This window comes from Aplidium turbinatum, chromosome 9 (genome assembly GCF_918807975.1).
Source record: "Aplidium turbinatum chromosome 9, kaAplTurb1.1, whole genome shotgun sequence".
Lineage (NCBI taxonomy): Eukaryota > Metazoa > Chordata > Ascidiacea > Aplousobranchia > Polyclinidae > Aplidium > Aplidium turbinatum.
In genome coordinates this window covers 26260045-26284797 of record NC_137480.1, presented here as the reverse complement: position 1 = coordinate 26284797, position 24753 = coordinate 26260045, and the positions used below count along the sequence as shown (strand labels likewise).

General features: G+C 40.7%; 1 protein-coding gene across 1 annotated transcript in view; it reads left to right on the top strand.

The window, feature by feature from the left end:
- LOC145777118 (endothelin-converting enzyme 2-like) overlaps nt 1–24753 on the top strand; it is a 37183-nt gene that overhangs the window by 7686 nt on the left and 4744 nt on the right. The window contains exons 2-19 of the mRNA XM_082588413.1: nt 3109–3192; nt 3707–3875; nt 4770–4974; nt 5535–5593; nt 7030–7151; nt 9978–10127; nt 10829–10897; nt 11322–11510; nt 14761–14912; nt 15698–15812; nt 16063–16173; nt 16890–16988; nt 17399–17476; nt 18030–18136; nt 22185–22243; nt 22603–22722; nt 23184–23308; nt 23828–23893. Of these exons, the coding sequence (XP_082444539.1) occupies nt 3109–3192; nt 3707–3875; nt 4770–4974; nt 5535–5593; nt 7030–7151; nt 9978–10127; nt 10829–10897; nt 11322–11510; nt 14761–14912; nt 15698–15812; nt 16063–16173; nt 16890–16988; nt 17399–17476; nt 18030–18136; nt 22185–22243; nt 22603–22722; nt 23184–23308; nt 23828–23893 (2079 nt within the window). The remainder of the gene's footprint in view (nt 1–3108; nt 3193–3706; nt 3876–4769; nt 4975–5534; nt 5594–7029; nt 7152–9977; nt 10128–10828; nt 10898–11321; nt 11511–14760; nt 14913–15697; nt 15813–16062; nt 16174–16889; nt 16989–17398; nt 17477–18029; nt 18137–22184; nt 22244–22602; nt 22723–23183; nt 23309–23827; nt 23894–24753) is intronic.

The window sequence follows — 24753 nt, the reverse complement described above, 5'->3', positions numbered from 1 at the left end:
CGTCATTTTTACAGTGATTCAACGTGTTCAAACCTTGATAGATATAAAAACGATGAGAGATTTAAACTCAACGATAAATTTTGCTGTCTGGTAGTTGGTTGCTGATAGGATTTAATTTTGGCGTCGTTACACGTTGAAATGATATTAAAATGTCAACTTTTGTTCCATCGATTGATTCGCGGTTTGACTTGAAATGGAACCAAGTGCTTGGGTTATAACGTATTACTGGTTTGACGTCAGCCTTTAAGCCTGATGAGTGTTTTGCTTGGGACAATTTTGTAGCAGATTTATGCGTCTCCCGCACGTATGTTAAACAGACCTGCGCTGCATCGGAATTCTAAAGTTGTGATTTTTTAATGCAGGAATCATAGGAATGTGTTGTCCCTTTGAAGTTGTTTACAACGTGGTAGCTCTGAAAAGGCAAGCACGGCTTAGAGTGGTAATTACCTGTCGGCATTTAATTACGCTGCAAGATTGTGAGACCATATGCATTAAGCAAGCAGTGACCGCGGCGCGATATTTTGCAGTGTGTGATATGGATCAGTTGCTTGTGTACAAATATACTTCTCATGTAGCGACTGGGTTGATATGTTTTGGAAATAAGTTTGAGTTCTTCTACAGTAGGTGAGCCTGCCTCAACAAGACAGGATGATAAAAATAGACTCTTTATTTAATGGCTTGGAAATGATAAGTTTGAAAAGCAGCTGACGAAATATATTATTATAGGAGCTCTTCGGGTATCACTTGGAGCAAGTAGAGACAATGAAACGTAGTTCTTACATTTTATTTTATATATTATATATGTGAAATAGAGAAAACGGTATATATCACGTTTTATTTTGCTTTAACTTAGCAGCTTTTAGTTGTATTGAAGCTAAATTCCTGTGTTTTCATGTCTGTGACCGACGAATCCGACAGCTCCATGCAGTTGGTGGTAAGAAGTTATGTTGCTTGTCAGTTGCTCTTTGTCGCTGTAATGCTGTCCTCTGTTTTGTAAATGTACTGATGCAAGATATGTTTCTATTTAAATGGTTGTTGTGAAAACTAATCAAGCATTTCAAGCAGTGTATGTCGTGCGATGGTGATATGCTGTCTTGTGGTGGGCTACATGGGAAGATGATAATTTTTTCATCTGCACGAAACATTGTATTGTAAAAAGTTTTATTTTTTAACTTGATTTAGCTCTCCTGACTTGTCCGGTGACAGTAGCGGCAAAGTTTTCCCCGAGGTGTCGTCAAACGTCAGCGTAGGTTGATTGATAAATATTCTTCTTTTAAGCAGTCAGTTATATGCAGGTGCGGAAACGATTACTAAATGTTTGGTTTTCAATTGATGTTGACCTTGCTACATACCTGTGTTGTGTTGACCATTCCCAGGCAGCAAATCAGTCAGACATTGAATCAGTGCAAAAACGATTCAAAAGGATTTTGCTGTCTGGATGTGATAAGAGCAGGTAAGATGAACTTGATGTTGGCTACCTCAGTGCAGCTTCCTAAACCCGCCGACTCTTGTTCATCCCGTATTTTGGATATCTCGGCTGTACATGGTTGTGCCGATTTCTCCTTTATTCTTGCTTTAGTTTGAAGATGATCAATTATCCTGTATTGTAATGTCATTTACTTGTTGTTCGACACGGCCACGGCCCTTATTGTGACTGATAACTAGGGCTAAGTCAAAGATTTGTTCACAGCGTGTTGCTTATGTTTGTTACCCCATCTTGGTAGGCTAACTGGAAGTTGCAATACATTACTTAGCATGTAGTTGGTGTAATTTTATAGTTAGCCAGTTACCATCGACAATTTGTGTATGCTGCCTGCTGTAACAGGGTTGAGAAAAACCCGGGTTTTTTTAAAAAATTCCAACCCGCCCGGTTTTTTTTTAAAAAAAAACGTTTTTTTTGGGGTTTTATTGTTTTTTTTTTAAAAAGATGCAAAAAAAGGTAGATTGATGCTTATTTCACCTCAAAACTACTTTTTACGAATGAAGTGCCTTTCACTCACAGTACATGCTTGCATAACTTAATAAAATAATGCTCTAGGGTTGTTGTTGCTTGAATGTTGCATCATCCATTAATTTCAAGATCAAGTTGGAAGTTGCATCATCCACTGATTTCTATACCAAGTTGATGCTACCGTGGTAGAAATCACATTATTGCATCATTTGCTTTAGATTTGAAGGCAAGGAGCATTTATGCCATCATGTTTAAATCTTTTTTATCATTTATATATTAATGGATGAGCAATTGCGTGGCCAATGGCCATTTAGGCAAATGCTCTGAAACAGCCATGCGTTAGAATCCAGAATCTGTAATTGGTAAATAGCCTCCTAAATTGCATTTCACATCATATATATATATACAGACTACAGTAGAGTAGTACTTTCACCAGTCTAAGGCCTTCTTGCATAAATGAGTTTTAGTGTAGTACAAAGTGGCATTACTTGATTTTTGTGTACAGAAATATCCACTGCGTTTTCAGTTTATCCTTTGAAATTTCCTTCACAATCACATCCTTAAGTCCTAATTTGAAGTTTGTTTTAAGTACCTTGTAGTGTTTTTGTTAATTTTTTTAATTTTCTAATAAAAACTGGACAAATATGATGCTCTGGGTTTTTTTATGTTTTTTTTTGGGTTTTTTTAAGTGGTTTTTTTCAAAACAACCCACGCGGGTTTTTTTGGGTCGGGTAAAATACCGACAACCCTGTACTGTAAGGTTATGTTTGTAATTGTACATTCGTTTTTGTACAGTAAGATCAGGGATTCGTAGTATAGGGATCGTCAAATCGGCTGGATATCTGACAAGCGGAGTGTAAAGGTGTTGCCAAATATTTTTTAAATTTTTAGAAAAACTAATTTTTGGCATTTTTAAAGAATAATGCTCGACCGAAGCTTGTCCGTTTATTTACAGGCAAGTTTTGGGCAACTACTACTTTAAAAATGCCAAAAGGAGATTTTTTTCTAAAAATTTTAAAAATATCTGGCAACATTTTTACACTCTGCTTGTCAGATATCCAGCCGAGTTGGCGATCCCTATACTACGAATCCCTGAGTAAGACAAAACTGTAATTTAGTTTTAAGACCTGATGGCAACTTGTGTTGATCCACTTTAGGTAACTGCCACCAACGGAGACCACCACGTTAACAGCCGAGCAACCATGGATGACGTCATGCCGGTCATTGACGCAGAAGATGACGTAATTATTTGTAGTTTATCGATGATTGAAAGCGTATGAAAACTAATGTCATTGATAGTGGACGTGTTAGACCAGTGCTGTGCCAAACCGGTGCAATCGTTTCATTGTTGCCATTGCTCTTGAAATGACTTGTTCTAATGGATGATGAAACCAAAGACTGGCTGCTCTCTAGTAGCCTTCCCGTGTACTCCGGGAACATCGTGCATCTGGGGTGGTAAAAAGATATACTCTCGGCCCCAGAGGCTCACACGACGACGACACTTCATTTGTAACAAACTACTCAATTATTACCTTAAATCACGGATTCTAATGGTTTTAAGACTAATTTGTGAACATTAACAAAATTAATGCTATTTTCCACAGCTCAGAAACTAGAGCTAAGCAATGAATGTGAATTATTAGGTGACAATGAGCAGTTAGAACCGAAAGAGCTTCCACAGCGCCTGGCAACGGTTTCAGTTGATCGTTTACTTGGGCAAAGTTTTACTATTTTTAATTTTCTGTTTTATTTCAGCTGACCTTCCATAAGTACTCAGGAGACTCAAGGTACAGAAGGATGAGATGTTGGTGCTGCAGAGGCATCAAGTCTCTCACCAATCTTGAGAAGGTTCTCATCTTCCTTGTCGCTCTACTTTCCATATTGCTTGTGGTCAAATTAGTGATGGACGATGCCAATCCATCAGGTTCGTCTAGTTTCTTGCTAACATAATAAACAAAACGAACCAAATCGATTAAGCCATCACGAGTTTTGAGTCATGCATCCGTTTATGACCTATACGATTTCCAGTCAACTGTACTTTTGTATTGCTGCATAAATGCAGAGATGTACGTATACGCCGCAAATTCTACGCCGCATACTTGCGGCGTAGACTTTTTGTTTACGCTAACGCTTGCGGCCACATTTTTTTGGATAGTTTACGCTTGAGGCTACGCCGTAAAATTTTCGCGTTTTTTTAGCGCATAGCGTCAACGCATACTTTTTAATGTCTTTTTTTCGCTACAACACTCCAATACCTTCCAGCGCTGCAGTTAAAAGAATGTTTGCAATGGGCAAAGACATATTGGAACCAAAACACAGCAAAATGTCAGATGAACACTTTCAGATGCTTGTGTATCTGCGTGAAAATTCAAAATAAAACTTATTTGTTTCGAGTCGTTTATACCGTGTGAAATTGTGAATGTTTAGCACCTAGGAAACAAAATTAGTTTTCGCTAGTGTATGCACTGATGCCGCCAACTTTTTTTACAAGTTACGTTGACGCATACGGCGTATGGTTTTTCGAACGTTTGCGTTTGCGCTGACGGCGTCAATATTTTTTGTATGCGCGTACATCACTGCATAAATGTCGCTTAACCATTGCCTAGAGATCATGTGGCCCTTCGTTGAGACGAAACGAAATTAATCTCTTAGTCTTTTTTGCTGTATCTGATATTCTTGCCATCATCTTGGATGTTTGTTGGAAGGCAGAGAAATCCTTACGAGTTATCAAATGTTTTTGACTTTTTGTATATTTTTTGAATACGTCACAGCAGTGCGCTACCGTATGCGTCTCTAATTGCCACGTTTTTTAATGCAGATGAACAATGCAGCCAATCATTGTTCACTACATCGTCACCACTCGACCAGAACACGACCAAGCCATGCGTGACACGGGACTGCGTTGAAATTGCGAGTCGGGTGGCGCTATCCTTGGACGAAACGATGGACCCTTGTCAGGACTTCCATCAGTTTGCCTGTGGGGGGTGGCAGAAGAGGAACCCCTTACCTCCGGGACAGGCCATGTAAGAATGTTACAGTAAAATACTTCTTAACGTGACGCTGTAGCCTATACGTTGCAGTGCCATCTTATGAGGTTGTGCTCAACTCGCCCTGATAATGCCATAGAACCAGATCATGATCGCTCTGCGTTTGGTGAGACTTAGCTTGAACAGTACATGTCAACCTCCTTCGGCTGCAAACGTTTCATTTTCCCATTAAATTAATCGCTAAATAAAGAACCATGTACAACTATGGTGGAGAACAATACTGCATTCTGCTATGTAAAACAGTGATATTATAATAATGCGAAGTACGGTATCACATGGAATGATGAATTCAATCTTGCTCATGTTTTTCGAGACGTTAGGTGTGCCCTCCTAATAAGCCCTCAGCCAATGCAATTGTGCTTGACAATGTATGTCAATTGTCAATGTACTTATGATTTTGATTGAAGATACTCTATTTGAATAAGACCCACGAGACTCTTAGAAGACCGTTAACCTTCAAACGGAGTGAATGAATGAACGTGTCATGTTGTGCGGGTTTCAGACTTAATGAATTAACCGACGTCATGTGCGTGCAGATGGAGCACATTCAACACGTTGTGGCAAGAGAACCACGTGATCATGAAAGCAATGCTGGGTACGTCATCAATAATTTATGCTTATCGATCAGTGCACATTTTGCTGCATCTCGTTTGATTGGTTTCGTCTCGGTGGAATCCCTTGCGGAGAATCTCAGCTTGTGACTGGAACGAGTCGTCATTTCTGGGTTCCCAATCCAGTCAGCGAATCAACCATTTTTCACATTTGTCATCAATGTAAAAAGGACTGATTTGCTGGCAAGGAAGTTTAATCTTTGGTTTCTTGTGTCCGTAGATTCCGTTTCTTAACAATTTGTAACGAAGACAAAACCCTAGTTTGATCTTGAAGGTGCAAATCGTGTGGCAAATCCCTCAGGGTAACCACTCAAACGATTCCAGCCAAGAATCGGTCCCGTTTTTACATTCATCAATCATTTGTTTGTGGTATTCTAAAAACTAAAGAGTCTGAATTGCCGCCTGCATGAACCGCACGCTTTCCTCGTGCAAAGTCAATTTCTCTATGATTGGTCACATTGCCAAGCAGAGGTTGGGGGTTCGACACCCTGCACGCACTTGGTGTCGTGAAGGAACGTTTGCACGGAAGTAACAAGGCAATCCACACGCGACACAATTCGTGATCAACTCCAGCCAGTAAAGCGGTGCCTTGTTACATTGATTCCATGCCTGCAGACGTTGAATCAATGTAACTAGACTGACTTGCTGGCTAGGCATGTATGCTTGGCCACAATGTCAGCTTTGTCTACAACAAAATAGTGACGTCAACTAACGTCTCTTCTACGTCTAAGCGACTTTAGTCAACATAAGCAAGGTCGGAGCCTGGGGTGGTTGACACTATTTGATTATTATCTTGTTTACACCAATCATTGAGATTTTATCTGTCCATTTTGAAGTGTTTCTTGTTTTTTACTGGCAGAGTGCCAAGTTGTTCTGTGTGAAATGTTAGTTAAACAAATTGGTGTGAAAGTAACTTGACTCAAATCTTGTAATTTGTTTCAAACATAATACGCCAGAATGTTCGCCACATTTCAATCAGAAACTCCAATGTGAAACATTTAATTGTTATAAAAGAATTTGTTCGTCTTCTGGGCTGCGATGTCATCCATGGCGATGGTCTGAGGAGTTAATGCCCGTTCCCTTCAACTATCGAGTCGAGTTGAAGGTCACTCTTCTTTGCACTGTTTTTAATTCTTACTATATCCACTGTTCCATGACTATGTTCACTGTTCCGTCACTGTTTCCAGTGGTTTGTTATGTCACACTATTACCGTCTTGACGTAGAAAGCAACTCAGAAATCAAAAAGCTAGAGAACGTCTTCTGCGGCATTTTCTCGTTCAACCTTTAATCAGGGTCCATCGCAATGAACGTATGTGCATGAGAGTTGTCAAGGTTAGGACACATTTTCCCCTCACGTGGGAGATTGGGTTGACTGTTTAACCTCTCGTGGGATTACTTACTTTTGTAACCTTTCACCAGAGTCCAATGTGACGTCACAGTCGTCTGCTGAAGAGAAAGCGCGGGCGATGTACCGGTCTTGTCTGGACATGGACAGCATCAATGCGGTGGGGGCTGACCCTCTCATCTCCTTCATCAACAAGGTCAGTAGCTCCGACATGGTTTCCTGTGTACCAAGTTATTATCCCCACTGCACTAGCTCATTCTCTAGTTTGCTTTAAGGTTTTCTGGCAATATTACAAACTATGATATTTGCTATTTTTATTTATTAATATCAAAGTTTTGCAAAATATCAACGAAACGTTGCTCTACGGATCTGAAAACGTTTGTGATTAGAGATGTAAAAAAACGTTTTTTTTTTTTTTTTGAAAAAACGAGCTCGTTTTTTTTGTTTTTTATCGTTTTTTTTGTTTTTAATTCGTTTTTTTTTGTTTTTTTTACCTATTTTGACATTAAATGTCACAATATGCAGCAATTAGGGTAAACTCATTGCAATAGCGTCTCTTTCAACAAAGAAACAGTCTCATAACTCGTATAACTTACTTTAAATCAGACTATATATGTCTGGTATAGGCCTATTTTTTCATTGCAATTTTGTAGATTCCAAGTCTCAACAAACGAGCCATAAAGATTTCTCATTGTCTCAAATAGTAGTAACAGTGTCCTATGGTTGGCACATCTCAAGTATTGTCTGTAATTTGGTCGAGCCAGTTGTTAAATGCAGTACCACACTCGTGTACAGTTTCGAAGCCACCTGGGATTTTGGTTAATGGGCATGTTAGGACCAGGTGGTCAGTGTCCTGTTTTTCTACTTAACACAGGCACTTTTGACCAGCACTCCACACCTTTTCCAGTACAACGTCAAGAGGTTGTTCCAGTTGATGTGCATTTGGTGCAAACTTGATAAAAATCACACAAGCGGTTCTCGAGTTATAAGTGAAGTAACCTTAGCCACTAGATGGCTTCATGGATAAGGAGCAATAGAAAAATGGCAATATCTCAAGAACCGCTCAACATATTTGGATGATGTTCAGCTCTACCCCATGTTTTCTGGGGTGGGCTATCTGTTAATGAACATTAAAACAAGTTTTGGCTACTACTTTTTCAGATAAAAAGAAATTAACCTCTTGTCGTTACGCACCAATAAAACCATGATGCGTAACTTAAAAAAAAAATTTTTTTTTTATTGGGTAGAGGAAAGATTGATGAAAAGTTTGGCAAAAGCAGTGTAGTGCTTAAGTCCCAACTTTTAGCCCAAATCACATTTAAATGTAGTGAAAGATGGAAACATTTTGATGTTTTTTATTTTCCCTGAAGAGGTTCAATACTCCTTTGTGATGTCATAGTCATGTTTCTTTTCCCTTAGTCATACCATTGTGCTGTCATAGACATTTTTAAAAGAAGTATGGTTGCACTTATCCATCCAAATTGAACTACTGTAGTTTTCAGAACTTTGAGACTTCCGCACTTTTCTGTTTTTGCCAAACTTTTCATCAATCTTTCCTCTACTCAATAAAAAAAAAAAATTAAAGTTACGCATCATGGTTTTATTGGTGCGTAACTACAAGAGGTCAATTCTCACTCCTTTTTACTCCAGCGTAGTTCCCAAATAAAATAAGTTTTCATCTTTGATGTTTGTTTGGTATCTTTATCCTGCATTGCGGGAATATGGGTAAAACTTTATTCTTGTCAGGAAAAGTATTATGAAGCATTTATTCACAATGTGAACACTGAGCACTGAGCAGTGCTGAAAAAAAAACTCCACTTTGAAGGGAAAATTTCTTCATTCATGGTTGGTAGTTACTAGCAATAGTCAACATGGGTGGTGGGCATTTGAAAGGAACATTAACCTAAACCTTTTCTGACAAATGCACTTACTTTTGACAGCTAAAAATATTAGTGATAAGATCTCTTGCATTATGTCACAAATGATCTGCAGGAAGCATCAATGATAAAGTGTGTAAGACCTTTTACAACACACGAAAAGAATACTTATGTTTCAACATTTATAAAGCATATACATCGTTGTTAAGCTATCAGTTAAAAAACATGTTTAAATAAGCTATTGGCAATAGCAATAGCAATATTACCACAAACAAGGTAATGTGTGTTCAGAATACTGCCATCTTGTTTTTGCCAAAATTTCGTCAACCCATTGAGTGTGTACAAGAATAACCGGTAGGCCTAGCGATATACTGACATCGTAGGCTACCTTCCATAAAGGGCACTTCCATAAAAGGAAAAAGAAATTAACTCATCTACATTATGTCATGTATCAAATTGCATTAATTCAATGTTTGTCAGGTCTACTGCCACAAACATGCCTGAGAATGAAGAAGAAAGTGAAACAACGAAGGCTATAGGGCTATGCAAAAAACATATGCTGCTGCCAAGCACAAACACTTAGGAATTTCAGCACACCAATAAAACCAATTTTACTAGTTTAATGTTTTTCAAGACCACTATAATGAAACTAAGCTGCAAATTGTAAAAAATTTGCAACTTTTCCTGAAAAATATGAAAAAAAACAAAAAACGCGTGTTTTTTTTGGCCCAAGTTTTTTTTTTAAAAAACACGTTTTTTTTTTGCATTTACAACTCTACTTGTGATACATCATCAGCAATTTGCATGACAGGAGATTTTTAAGCCTCCAAATACAACCTTCTCTTGGTAAGAAACCAGTTAATCTGACATCAAACTGAATTTCTGTTCAAACGCCATAACAAACAATTGTCAGTGCTCACTGCTCAGCGTTCGAAGGAACGTGGTTCGGCTCCCGCCCAGATCACATGGTTATGTCTTGGTAAATACACTTCTATAAAATTCATTAGTATTTTATGCGACCAGACCTGTATGACGTATCGAGCATTTTGATGATGAATCGTTTTCACATTGATGCGTCTGACATTGACTACATATGGAAAGGTCGGGTTTTTTTATCTGAGTTGATGTAATTCTGTTTATCACAGTTTGGAGGGTGGCCGCTACTTGGCCCAGCTAACCTCACCGAGTTTGACTTCAACAAGACTTTAAGATCTCTAGCGCCACTTGCAGCGTTTCCCTTCTTCGACATCTCGGTGGGAACTGATGGGAGGAAATCCAACTCAAACGTCATAACAGTAAGCATGTGGCGATTTCATTGTATGCATGTATGTTTGCGTGGAACCGAGGTTGGGTGCGACACGGTGGGGAGTTGGAGCGCTTACATGTCGTTGGGAAGACAATTTATTTGGCATCCCAACTGAAAACACGCAGCTGTGTCTTGGAAAAACACTGATAACATGCTTGAAGGTGGACACGGATTAGCTTCCTTGCCTTCCCGTCCACTAAATCTAAATCTTCAACCACCGGTGTAAGCCTGGATACAACAAACATGGCAGATAATTAAATAGATGCCGTGTGCTTTTCTGTTGTACCACAGACACGCAAGGGGCGACAACTCAACATGCTTGAGCATTGTAGTAATAAATTATACATATTGTTGTGCTTTGCCTACCTGTGAACGCTTTCCGGAAATTATTTCATTGCTTGTGAGTTCATGGCTGCTCTTTTTGTAGGTTTTATCCGCAAGAGAACCGCTGACATAGCTTGTCCACGATTCTTAACTAAGAAATGTTTCATCTTGTTCAGCGTTGCAGTTGTCCTTTGGCTTGTTTGCGGCGTGCTATAAAACTTGTGCGCTCCTGTCAATGAGCAAAATGGGTTGTTGTGTGGTTGTGACACCCCTCCCTCCCATCTGCGCTAGTTGTGTGTTTAGGAAATGTGCTTTCGCATTTATCATTGTCACTTGGTCGTTTCAACGTTTATTTTCCGTTATTAGATCAGCGAAGGAAGTTTTACAGCAGGATCGAAGGAGTTCTACATCAACAAGACAATCGACAATGATCCGGTAGGTGGCGCCATGTGCGAGCACAGAATATTAATTGCTATGGTCTGGCGGTAAAACTCTTTTGAAATATTGTAATGACGTATCCACACAATGTTTCCTCTCAAATTTGCATCATTTCAATCTGTCAGCCTTATTGTAAAGATCAGATCATGTGTGACGTGCATTTACGAGCTGGCCAGGCCTGGGTTCAACCCCTAGCGGGTGCACCTGGTTTGCGGAGGAAATCCGTAACCCGCCAGCAAGGAAACCCGTGATTTTTTAAAGCAACCCAGCCTTGCTTTGGTTGAGTTTATTGAAGTAAATCGCCGGCTTTCTCATGGTGACCAATGATGATTGAAACAGCGCGTTGCATCCCGCACACAATATCTTGTATGTGACGTCACACGACACATCACGCCAATGACGCGTCGCTCGATTGTTGCAGATCCTGTCGGCCACACTGGAGTACATGACCACCATCGCCACGCTGCTCGGTGGCGACAGGAACAGCAGCGACGCTCAGATGAGGGAGCTGTTGCAGCTGGAAGGGGAACTAGCCAAGATTGCGCAGCCTCTGGAGCAGCAGAGAGATGAAGAGAAGAATTACAATAAAGTTTTATTGAAGGATATGAAGGTGACAAAGTCATGTATTGTCACGTTGGTTTGACCTCATTCGATCAATAGTGACACAAGAAGCCGCATTATGACTGAGCGTTCTTTGTTGTGTGAGTTTAACGTGTCTCTGGTAACATTGAGTCGCACGTACATAGCGCAAAATAATACTAAGGAACACCGCATATGCCATAGCCTGGTAGGCCTTGAAGCAAGTGGCAGTGCGCAGGCTGTGCTTTCAAAGGCATTGCTTGAGCGAGCTGTGGTGAGTAGGGTGGATCGTTTTTCAATGTTTTTTTCTTAATCGCTGATTAATAGTGCGGAAAAGTTGTGCACTGACATTGTAAACACAACACAAAAAAAAATTTCAAAAATTTAAATATCTTGGGTGCCCCAAAGAAGTTGAAATATTAGAAAAAGTGGAATATTTCCAAAAATTTTATTTTTTGGTTTAATTTTTAATCGCTTATTAAGAGCGCGGAACAGTAATTGTGCACTGACATTGTAAGCACTACGCAAAAATAAATTTCCACAAAACTAATATCTTGGGGTGCCCCAACAAAGTTTAAAATTCAAAAAAAAATTCCAAATTTTTAAAAATTCTATTTTTACACATTTGTAACTGCCAGTAGCGTAGCCAGGAATTTTGAAAAGGGAGGGGTTTTGACGACCCAACGGCGGGGGGTCTGGAGGGCCTCCCCCAGAAAATTTTGAAAAATTACTTTGAATTTGGTGCATTCTAAGAGCATTTTCAACAAAAATGTGGTTACGAATATTCCTGTAAAATGTTGGTGTCTGATGGCATAGCAAAAGGATAAGATCATGTTTTCTTCGGCATTTTTCGGAAATAAAGCTAAGTCTCTATGTTTTCTTGTTGCTAATTCCTGACTGAGATGTTTGGTATTGGCAAAACTTGCTCTTTTAATGCAATTTTGTTTAAAATTAAGCAATTTTTTTAGACTGAAAGCATCATTCTCAATATCGTGACGTCACACGCGTGCCAAAGGGAGGGTTGTAACCCCCCCCCCCCTTGGCTACGCCACTGGTAACTCCACTGCCTCCCGCAAATCATTGTAAATTACGCAAAAAATCAATATTTACAAGTAGAATTATGGTACAAGTAGATGTAAGATGCGCAAACCTTTTAAGAACATAATCTAAAATCTTGTTTTGTATTGAGACGGGCCATGTCTTTGCTGGACTGTAGCCGACTTCTGATGAATCCAACACGGTTAGCGGCACCACATACTGCAACAGAGGCCTCCTTGACACCTCGCTCGACTGCTTGCGTGTGGCAGGGGAAATTGAGAGAATGTTGGCTCGTGTTGATGTTTTTGAACGACCACAGTTCTCTGTTGTCATTTTCATAGTTATTGGAGGTTCGGTTTTGTCGTTATCGGTTTGCCAGCATATCATATCAACATAACTGACAGCATTAAAATTGAATTTTGGCAGTTTGAAGCGCCGGATTTCAGTGTAAACGGGAGTTTCTCGTGCAAGCAGTATACGGCGTATTCCCAGCTCACGCACATGTGATTCTTTGTCAAACAGCATTGATAAGAGTATGTTTTCACTGTTGCCAAAAATCCATTTCTTTGAACAACAGGGTCGACAATGGCCTTTAGTTTATCCGACAGGTAGCAAGATTTTCTGATGGTTTGCCATAGATGAAAAGCACCGCTGATACAGAGTAGATTGCACTTTATTTCGAACCACATAGGAGCATATACTTTCATGACAAAGGTAGCCAGCGTTTTTAAATTATCAGAGGGTTCTGTGGTCCCTATATACAACCGCAGAATGCGATTCCCCGCAGTTAGCCAGCGTGAGTGATTAAGCTTAGCCTACCTGGACCTCTTGTGGAGAGTGAACTGGGAATTTCTACTGTACAAACGCAATGACAAATATCCCGGAGGTATCTTTGGTCTGTGCTTAACTCGGTCACACCCATATGAGGAAAATTACTTGGTATTGATTCAAATCGTCGGATAGGCATTTTATCACATGTAAGTAAAGCCTTTCCAATCTGTCCGGAATACCCACGAGGACCAGTTGTACTGCCATCCAAAAACTTAAAAAAATGCCGCAGGGGTAATTCGTTTGCGTGGAGTTGACATACCAGCCATTTCAGAGGTTTTCGAAACTCTAATTCCAACAGTCGGATAACACCGCCTGCATGACCCGTATTTACGACGTACCATCACACTCCACGGCTGTTATTAAGCTGGTGACTGTTTCTCTATCATGAACTGCTGATATTATGGAGTCGGCAATGCTTCTGGCTGTTCCCACGGTTGGACGTATTTGGCCAAAATACTAAGATCCAGGTTCGGCGATAATAATACACACATGCTCTTCAACAACAGATCTTCTATGAGACACCCCATGATCATCTACTTCAATCTTTATTGTCTTGTCTTTTCTGCCATCAAAATACAAACCGTGTGAAACGTCCGACCTGGACTCTTGCAATTCTTCTCGATTTCTACTTCTTAATCTACGAACTTTGTTTCTATCAATAATACCAGTTTTATCAGCACTAACCATTACCATACCTACGTCATGCAATGCAGCAGAGGCTACAGCAGCCGCTGCTCGATCAGAGATGGCATAGCGATCCCACATAAGTGCCATCGAACGCATCGCCACAGGACCGGTGGTCTTGTATGGTGGGACGAAATTAGAGTCGTGGTCGTCGTCATGAAATCGATTTGCGATCCGTGTAGCTGCGTGAGAGAGATACAGCTTGGAACCTGCAGTAGCTGCGTGAGAGAGATACAGCTTGAAATCTGCAGTAGTTGCGTGAGAGAGATACAGCTTGAAACCTGCAGTAAGTCAAGTGTGTGCTGTGTTGCATACACAGTACACATAACACACAAAAGGCCCGCACTAAGAGGAAGGAAGCAAACGTTGGTGAATGTTGATGTTATTAAACAGGATACAGACAACCATGACATCAGCAATGCGAAGTAAATATTCATTTTCCGGAAATTTTCTGAAGCGATTAAAAACTAAAAACAAAAATTAAAATTTTTGGAAATTTTTCACTTTTTCCAATATTTCAACTTCTTTGGGGCACCCCAAGATATAAAAATTTTTGAATTTTTTTTTTTGTGTTGTGCTTACAATGTCAGTGCACAACTTTTCCGCACTATTAATAAGCGATTAAGAAAAAAAGTTGAAAAACGATCCACCCTAGTGGTGAGTCATGTTGCAGGGAAGCCTCCGTTTCAGATAATTTCGATCTATATACTGCATTGTTGCATTCACAGGATATAACACCGGTCGTTGATTGGTCGGGTATCGTCCAATCGGCTTTCAAGAACATCGCCAACGTCACAATTGACGACAACGAACCGGTGGTTGTTTTGTCCATCGATTACATGAAGAACTTATCGAGCATTGTGTACAAGACGCCGACCAGGTCAGTAGCACTGTTGAAGCATAATGCGCAGTTTGTTGCGTCATCACTGGGTAGTGGGTATGCTTGCCGCATCTAACGAGCAACCGATCCATTCCTCGCCATTCTATTACCTACCCTTCTATAACTGCCTTGTGTTGTTTGACAGGCCACACCCTCAGCATGACGATTAATCCATGGTCCGTATAACCATGTTATACCATATACAGTATATATATAACCAGGTTTTTTTTAAGGTTTGGTTTGGGTGACCGCTAAGTAGTTTTAAGAGACCGCAAGTGTTTCATTTAAATACCAAAAAATAGCCATATTTGCTTAAGACATAGCGAGAAACAACCATTACTTTTCTACTATAGTTGTAAGTCCAAATTTTGGGAAACCGCTGGAGAAATTTGGAGGACCGTTTCGGTCTCGTTGTATGCGTTGTATGTAAGCGTTGTATGTCATTGGACTTCGGTTTATTTCCATCTCTGACTATCAAAGTGAAAATTAATACTTGCAACATGTGGGGTCTACTACTCTAGAAAAAGGTAGTAGCGACAAAACGCAAACATTAATTTGTGCTCGAGTCCAAAATGCCACTACGTAGGAAGGGTTTATCGTGGTTGCAATTACAAGAAATTAGTGTTTTCTGCTTCCATCCACATCAGCAGATGGTCATTGTGTTTGAATCACTCACGTCAATAGATCGATGAAGGGTGGTTCGAATCCTGGGGTACTCAGGGTGTTTCATCGTTCATGTATTCACGTGCCTGTATTGCTTCGACACGATCTGTTGTGTTTTGCAGAATTCTACAGAATTACGTCATTTGGCTCATTGTCGAGGCAACCTCAGGCACCCTAGGTCAGCCATTCATCGATGCTAGGAACAAGCTGGGAAAAGTCAAGTACGGCGCAGACTTTGTGAGTTTCCGTGGCTTGTGCAGCATCAACTGTGCAGTGGGACTGTCCTCATGTTTAATTTCCAATTTCATTCTTGAATCTAAATGTTAAACCGCAGCATTTCCATTTTCCTCCTTAATTGAGTAAAGAGGAGCGACGTACAAACTTATAGGTTTGCTGTAGTTTTCACCAAGGCGGCGTTGATGTTGTGCAACAAACTTGCAATGTCGAATGAGGTTTGCTTTTCTAACAAATCCCTTCTGCACCACAGAACTGCCGAGAGCGTTGGCGTACTTGCTTGGACGTCGTCGACAGCACAGTGGGGCAAGCGCTTGGTCGTTTGTTCGTGCGGGCGGAGTTCGATAAACGAAGCAAAAAATCAGTGAGTGTCGATTGTGACGTAGGTTTGCTACGTGGTGACATCTAGCGGTCATCTTCATCGCACCCGGCCCGGATTGAGTCGAACCCGGTTCCAACTGAACCTACCCAGATATTCCAAAACCCACACACGCATTGTCGTCATAATGAAGTACCCCGAGCCGGCTCTCTTCATCACAACAAGTTTGTAGAGCATCATCAAGCTAATCATTGCCAACCATATAATTCGATATCCCTTACTTTATGTTTCCACCAACTGAAGCCATGATGACTTTGCGTTATTGTGGAGTGCTAGAGAACTGTACGGCAACAAGATGAACTAGTTTAAACCGGTTTGTCCATGTTGGTCACCATGGCAACCTTCAACACAATCACTTACCTTGACGTTTGAAGTGACGTAACAATGAACAATGCCACCAGTAGTCTGATGACAATATCCTTGCTGCTCTTCCCTTCTCATCCGACACATGTAATATCGTATTTCTTCAGTTCTTATTGTTAGGAATCCGTACGTTGAAACCGCTTTGCCCTGCACGTGCTTGCAACTGGGATTGTCTCATCGTATTCATCCATATTTGTAATTGAAAAGAATTTCAGATTTCAGCGTATTCAGTAATATTAATGGTAAATAGCTCAAGAGTGTACATCGATTGCGCCACCTGAGCCTCGGTTGGCGCCCCTGCCTTCTATGAGCTCACAGTGATACTTGTCTTGGCGCAGGCCGAGGAGATGGTCGGCGCGATCAAATCGGCGTTCCAGCGTAACCTCGACACGCTTCAGTGGATGGATCCAATCACGAGGCAGAGAGCATCCGAAAAAGTAAGTCACCATTATGACCTCATAGCTTTTGTGTCGTACGAGGCAAGTTACTGTGCTTGACCCCTGACCTCTAGCATCGCTCATTTGACCTGTTCCTTTTTACATTCCGTTTCATGGTACGATGTAGATACAGCGATCTACCTAACGTCAGCAGAAGGCTGACTATAGCGAGCATCGCGTTTCGCTAACCATGCCGTTGTAGCCTCCATACTAGGCATCAAGACTTTTCGAAAAGCAAATGGATCTCGGCTGTCGAATGTAGCGAGAAACGGCTGCGATAGGCAGTAACTTCATTGGCGAGACAAATGTCTATCGCTGTCAATTCTTGCTGCACTCTGCTATCAAGAAACACAAGTCTTTCAGATGTCGTTAATCTGCTATGACCTCCCTGTGGCTTGTGTAATTTGCAGGCGACAGCTGTTGAAGACCTCATCGGATTTTCTGACGACATCTTGAACACGACCTACCTGGACACAGAGTACAAACAGGTTCCTTGTGTAGTCACATTGTCGTTTATTTGACAACAACCAGCTGGATTGTTTCATGAGACTTCTCACCATCGCTTTCATGTGGCACGTTTTGCTAAACTACCACAAGATGTTATAAATGACAACAATATTTTTTCCGACGTTTCGTCAGTCAGCCCGACTGCCTTTAGCAAGGGGCTAAGCTTGAACAAACGGTATGTACGTGTACTAGGCAATTATACTGCCGCAGTGCAGGTACGTACAATCGTACATGCTGCTGAAAACAACTCGTATGACGTCATGCCGATCTCGTAAGAATCCGTGTTTCTCCAGCGGATGGAGTCAAAGTTGTCTTCAATGTTAACAACTCTATAAATTGAACGAAGCTACCAAGTTGTTGTGCAACTGGCGCTAATTTGTCGGTAAAAAAATCATCAAATTGTGAAGCGACAAACAAGAATGACGCGCGGAACCTATTGTGACTGGCAATACCATGCTTCTGTTTCAATCCTAATACAGAAGATCTTTAACTCCAACTCTTCTAACTGTGTTTCAATGTTGAGAATATTTTCAGTTGAAGATTCCATCTCCTCCGGACTTCTTCACCTTCCACCTCAATTCGATGAAGTTCATGGTCTTTAAGATGATGGTAGAGCTGAGAAAACCAGTGAAGCGTGACGAGTAAGCTTGTCCATTAATAAAGTTGTAGTCTTCTGTTGCAACCGCGAGTACCAGCAATAATCGCAAAGTGTGTTTCACATAGCGCTGTATCCATCGCAGGCATCTTGCTCCTAGCGCCATACAGAGCAGGCAGTTTCAGCGTAGGCGTACAGAGGAGCAGCCCAGCCAGTACGTTGCTTCGATTTCCACCGTCAGAACTTCATCTCTGACCTGATGTTGATTTATCGCTCCTGCAAGATTAATTTGTTGTGCAACAGCAATTGCAACAATTTTTAATAGGGGAGAGTGGGGAGGTTTGAGCCACTGGGAGGTTTGAACCATGGCTGTTATTGCGGATACCATAAAAGTAGAAATGACGTAACTATGTCTGTAGACAGAGGAAGTAAAGTGATTCCAAAGCATGTCTACGTTAGAGCGATAGCAGCAGCGATTTTAGCGCAAGCAGGTTAGAACTTGTTTTCCTTGCAAAAAGTAAATTTTAGGAATTTCAGTTTGTAGCTGCATGCCATCTTCGCTGTTTTACTTAGGCAATAGTTAATACTACCATGAGTAGTCCTATCTAAAAGGTGTTTAATGATGCTGGCAAATGCTCTGTAAGTGAAAGATTTAATAGCTGATTAGACAAGTTTCTTAAAATGGTGGCAACAGGGAGGTTTGAACCAGTTGATTCGGGAGGTTTGAACCGGTGGCTCAAACCTCCCAGAAGAAAATAAGTTTTAGTAGCTTCTTCTGAAATAGTTTGCGGTCTGTAGTAGTCAATGTATTGTAAGTCTAGTGCTTTAGTATGCATTTGGCTACTTATAAATAGGCTATACAGTCTATGTTAACTGTAGTAATATTGCGAATTGCTTACACAGGGTATTCCTATTGGCCACAGTAAATTACAAGCATTAGTTGAATTTAAGTTTTTATTTCCATCACTATGCCTCGCAAACATGTTAGAACTACAAGCCACGCATCAGCCACTCGTGAGGAGATGTTGCTTGCTTTGGAGGAAATAAAGAATGGAATGTCGATCAGAGAAGTTGCCAAAAGAAGACATATTAACAGGACCACTTTAGGTCGCTATTACAAAGAGTGCAATCGTCCTGGATCTGATAATGGTAGACTCTCAGAAAACATTGGCTATAATAGAACGAAGGTAAAAAGTCTGGTGTTTCCTTGGGAGTTGGAAAGTCTGCTCGCACAGCACATAAAACACCTGGACGATAGATTTCACGGACTCACACGCACCAAATGCCGTGAGTTGGCTTTCAGTTTGGCTGACAAGAACAACATTCAGATGCCAAGTAACTGGGTGGTTTCTAAGATGGCAGGTTTGTTTTATTTTAAGCCTATGTTGTTTAAAAATTGAATGAGACTGTTCACCAGGCATTTAATTCAATAACATGATACGCTCTTCTGGTGTAAAATAAGCAAAACTATCACAAGGTGTTTTTAGTGATAATCTGCATTTATTTTCCGACGTTTCGTTAATCAGACACGATTAACTTGTTTATTAATTCTGTGTGGAAAATTGTGTACGGTAGCACATTGTAGATCACATTGGTTTGTTTTTTCGACATTACTCAACACACACCACCTCTCAATTCTTTCCCATAAACTTTTGCAGGAATTGACTGGTTTGAAGGTTTCAAGGAGAGACACCATCTGACATGTCGTAAACCAGAAGCGACGTCTTTAGGAAGAGCGACAGCTTTCAACAAAACAACTGTTGGGGAGTTTTTCGACAACCTTGGAAGAGTTATGGACAGGTCTCGTAACAATAGCCTAACATTGCTTTGTACTTAGCAATTCTTATGATCTGAAAAAGGCTTCATTGTATCGTTTTGTGTTTTAGGTACAACTTTGCTGCAAGTAGAATATACAACCTTGATGAAACAGGTGTCACAACCGTGCAAAGACCAAATCATATCGTGACAACGAAAGGAAAAAAACAAGTTGGTTCTGTGACATCTGCAGAGAGAGGAGAACTTGTAACAGTTGTATGTGCTGTCAGTGCTTCAGGTGTTGCCATTCCCCCCATGTTTATCTTTCCAAGAGTAAGATATAAGGAGGAATTTGTTAGACATGGACCAGCAGAATCCATTGGAGAAGGTACCAAATCTGGGTGGATTAACGAAGAAAAATTTTTGGTCTACTTGAAACATTTTGTGAAACATAGTGGTTGTTCCCCCTCTCAACCTGTCCTCTTAATTCTCGACAACCATGAGTCTCACGTTTCTTGGGAGGCTGTGGAGTTTGCTGATAAAAGTGGCATTGAATTGCTGACTTTGCCTCCTCACACTTCTCACAAACTTCAACCGCTTGATAAATCAGTGTTTGGGCCATTTAAAGGCTATTACAACCAGGCTGTAGATGGATGGATGCGAACCTACAACAACAAAACTTTTCGGATTTATGACATTCCACAATGCGTTAAGGAGGCTTTTTTAAACGCTATGACGCCAAGGAACATCACTTCTGGCTTTGCCTCTACAGGAATATATCCTTTTAACAAAAGTATATTCACAGACACAGATTTTGCCCCATCACTTCTGAGTGATAGACCAAATCCCCAAACAAGTACCTCCCATCAACCTGAAGTGAATGAAGCTAATGTTATGGCCGCAGTTCCCAACACTATTGCTAACCGATCAACTGATAATGCTTATTTCTTTGAAGGTGCGACACATTTACCCGTATCTTCATTGCAAGATCTCGAGGAATATCACGCCTCAGAAAGCTTCATACCACCCAACGAAGTTATTCCATTACCATCAAGCAAAACCCCAAGAGTTCAACGCAAAAGGAAACGAGTAAAAAGTCGGGTTCTCACAGAGACTCCAGAAAAACAGGCAATAAAAATTCAGCACGAAGAAAGACGTGCAAAGCAGGAAAAATTGCTCAGAAGAAAACAAAAAATTATTAGACCAAAGCCAAAGAAACCCCCCACAAAACGTGTGCTAGCTCTTAATGAAAGCTCAAGTTCTGATGAGGATGATGCAGTTCCTTTGGACGATATGTCAGACACAGCATCAGAGAGTGGAAGTAGTGTAAATGAAGAGCAAAATCCCAAAGAACTTGCTGTAGGAGATTTTGTTGTTGTTAAATTTAATACCAAAGAGAACACACGTCATTACATTGGCAAGATAGATGACGTGGGCACAATCGACGAGGAGCCTGAAGCTCGCTTCTTGCAAAAGGTTCCATCTACAAATAAGAGTGGAAAGCCATCATTTACATTCAAAGAAAATGATGAAGGGTCTTTTCCACGAAGCGACATAGTAAAAGTTTTACCCAATCCACAAAAAGCGGGAGGAACTGCAAGAAGGGAGAGCCATTTTATATTCAATTGTTGCCTGAAAGAGTTCAATTTGGAATGATAACATATTGATGTTGACAATGCTTAATTACTCTTACGAGACAGTTGATTGACAGTTACTGGTCGTTGTTTGTGTTGCATGTTTTTTATTATTTTTGTACTTATACCGCTGTAAATGTTTGAGACATCTTTTTCATTGATTATTTGTGAAACAATGTGTATTTATCCAACTTTAAAAAGGTGGGTTAAATTACCCCAGTGTGGTTCAAATCACCCTTTTGAGTGGTTCAAATCACCCCAACCCAAGGGTGATTTGAACCACTTGAGAACTTTCTGAAAATACTTTATATTTTTCGTTGTAATAAATTTCATTTGCAAATTCACTTTGGGCTTGCTCAAGTACATCCTAGACTTGGATGTCATGCAAAAAAATTGCTGAAAAATTGAATCCTGAAGCAGACATTAGGAATATTGAAAAAAGTGGTTCAAACCACCCCACCCTCCCCTACAGTCAAATACCAGGATAACTGGAAAGAACTGTGCATGAACGCTTAAGCCTTGGACAGGCATGGTGCACAAAAAAGAAGACTGATTAATTGACCTGGTGACTCGTCAATGTCTGCGCTCTCCAACAAGAGTCTGTGAGCGAGGTTGTCTGCTCACCATATTCTTCATCAAAGTGGAACTGGCTTTATTTTGTGTTTTGAGGCAAAGTTCATAGTGAAGTTCAAATCTATGTTTCAGTTGGTCAGTGACTCCACCCACCGTCAACGCTTTCTATTCGCCCCACAAGAACATCATCGGTAAATATTATTGCGGTTACTTTGCGTAATATTGATGTTGCTGAACGTTTATTGAACGATGGGTTGCTTGTTTTCCGTGTCGTTGGGTTTCCATTACCTTGCACTTGCTTCAATGATAACAGGACTAGTTGCAACGTTCATTTGATAAAAGTAAAAGCAAAAACGAATGAGTTGATTTATTACTTCACTGATGTTTCGCGCATCATGACAATGTGCATCCTCTGAGCGAATCACATGCAAAATAAAATTTGCTAAGTTACATCCTGCAGTGTGATAATATTAGTCTGATAAAAGATAATTATCCTGATGAACGCTCAAACTTTTCAGCATTTTATTATAACAGTGTTGCCAATTTTCAGTGTTTCCAGCTGGAATTCTCCGTCCACCATTTTACAGCGCAAAGTCTCCCAAAGCGATGAATTTTGGGGGTATTGGAGTAGTGGTGGGACATGAGCTGACCCACGGCTTTGACGATCAGGGTAAATATGAGAACAAATTTGTTACAATAGTTTTTCAAATTCATCAACTGTTTGAACCAAGTCAAGCTCATGTCAGGAAAGTCACGGATTAGTTCGATTTCAACAACATTGTACAATGTGGGTTGTACATCTTCAAATCACAATATTCTGAACCAGTACGTGTCCGGTGGTCTGATGAAAGAAAATGCAACGAAGATGAATATTGGTCTGCCAATCGTTACCCAAACAGCAAAATCGGTCATTTTTACAATAATTTGTCCCATTTTTACATTAATTCAACGTCTGCAGACGTTGAATCAATGTAAAATAGACCGATTTTGCTGTCTGGGTAGCTACAACAGTCCTTATTTTTCCTGTTACCTTGATTATTACTTGATGCTTGTTGCATATGAAACATTAAATTCATGCACCTTACCTATGCGTGTTTAACTGTTTATGATTCCGTGCCTTTCATCTTCCAGGCTCTCTATACGACAAGTCGGGCAACCTAGACAATTGGTGGCTGAACTCAACTCTGGTCCAGTTTCGCGCCAAGACTGAATGCATGGTCAAGCAGTACAGCAACTTCGAAACCCATGGCCTACATGTGAGAGTGTACTACATTACAGTATAAACAACAACTACCATGCGTTTCTATGCCGTGCAGCCATGGCAGATGTACCCTCTTTACAGCACTTTGTAAAGCAAACCATGTCAGTGCAGCCGTGTGGAGGCACAGCCAAGCACATGTTATTCTGAATCTATTCCTCTGCTGAGTGAAACAGGAATGATTTTAAACACCCGATACCTTTGCAGGAGGCCCAGGAGGTTAAAGAAAACGTTGCCTGACTTTTGCCATCGTGCATATTTTTTGAGCGATGTCTTGTTTTTGAGGACCGAGAATTTCATTGCTACCGGGCCAAATTACACATGTTGGTACCTGGGGCCGGTACCAATGAGATCCTCATGCCCAAAATCAAGACACTTCTAAAATACGCAACACGTGGTGGTTTCTTGTGGTGTTTATGCATGTGGTGTTGCATTGCAAGAAGCTTCATATTGCGCTTGTGGCGTCATCATGCAAATGCTCTGACGAATAACCGATCTATGTGACGTCACTTTCCAGGTGAACGGCAACCTGACTCTGGGGGAGAACATAGCGGATAACGGGGGACTCAAGCTCGCGTACAGTGTAAGTTGTGTTCAGCAGTAACTGCCCATGCACAGAGGTGTTTCGTGATTGCAAGACGAAATATTTAAAAATTCATAATAATAATAATTCGCGACAACCTGCAATAGACCAGTGACGTTCGGTGGCTTAAACCGTTGGGAAAGCAACTTGGAAATATGCTGCAGCAAGGTAGTAGGTACGAAGGGCGTAACCGTCGGGCGAAGCCCGAAGGTGTGTTGCCGAAGGCAACACTTCCAGCGGGGGGTCTGGGGGGCCTCCCCCAGAAATTTTTGAAAAACACTTCCAATTTGGTGCGCTGTGAGAGCATTTCCAAAACAAATCAAAAATAAAAATCTGTCAAATTGTGCTTCGCCTATGTCGTGATCATACATCCATTTAATGTTTAGAAGTCATAAACAATCTTAATTTTAACGTTGCAGGACCAAAATCTAATGTTAGACATGGAATAATAGTTGTCTAAATATTTAATTCGTCATGAATGTTCATTCTCAGATATTCAGTTAGGCCTACACTACAAAAACTAACACTTAGGTCTAAAAATTACAACCGCAAGCAATTTTTACAAAAAGCTGGATAAGTTTGCCTCCTGCGTATAGAAGCTTAACAAACTAAATATTGCATCCGCACCTGAACACTCATTGGCGAAGTAACGTTATATCAACGCTGTAAAAAGGGCAAAGGCATGACTATGAAAGCTAGTAGGCTAAAGTACATGGCGAGGAGACATCAAAAAACAGCAACAATTATTTCTGCATTATGATGCTGTGCTCTGTACCGTGACGAGAGACCATTCTGACGAGTTAGTCTAGCCCAGTGGTTCTTAACCTTTTTTTCCCCAGCGCCCCTTTTCAGAGATTTCC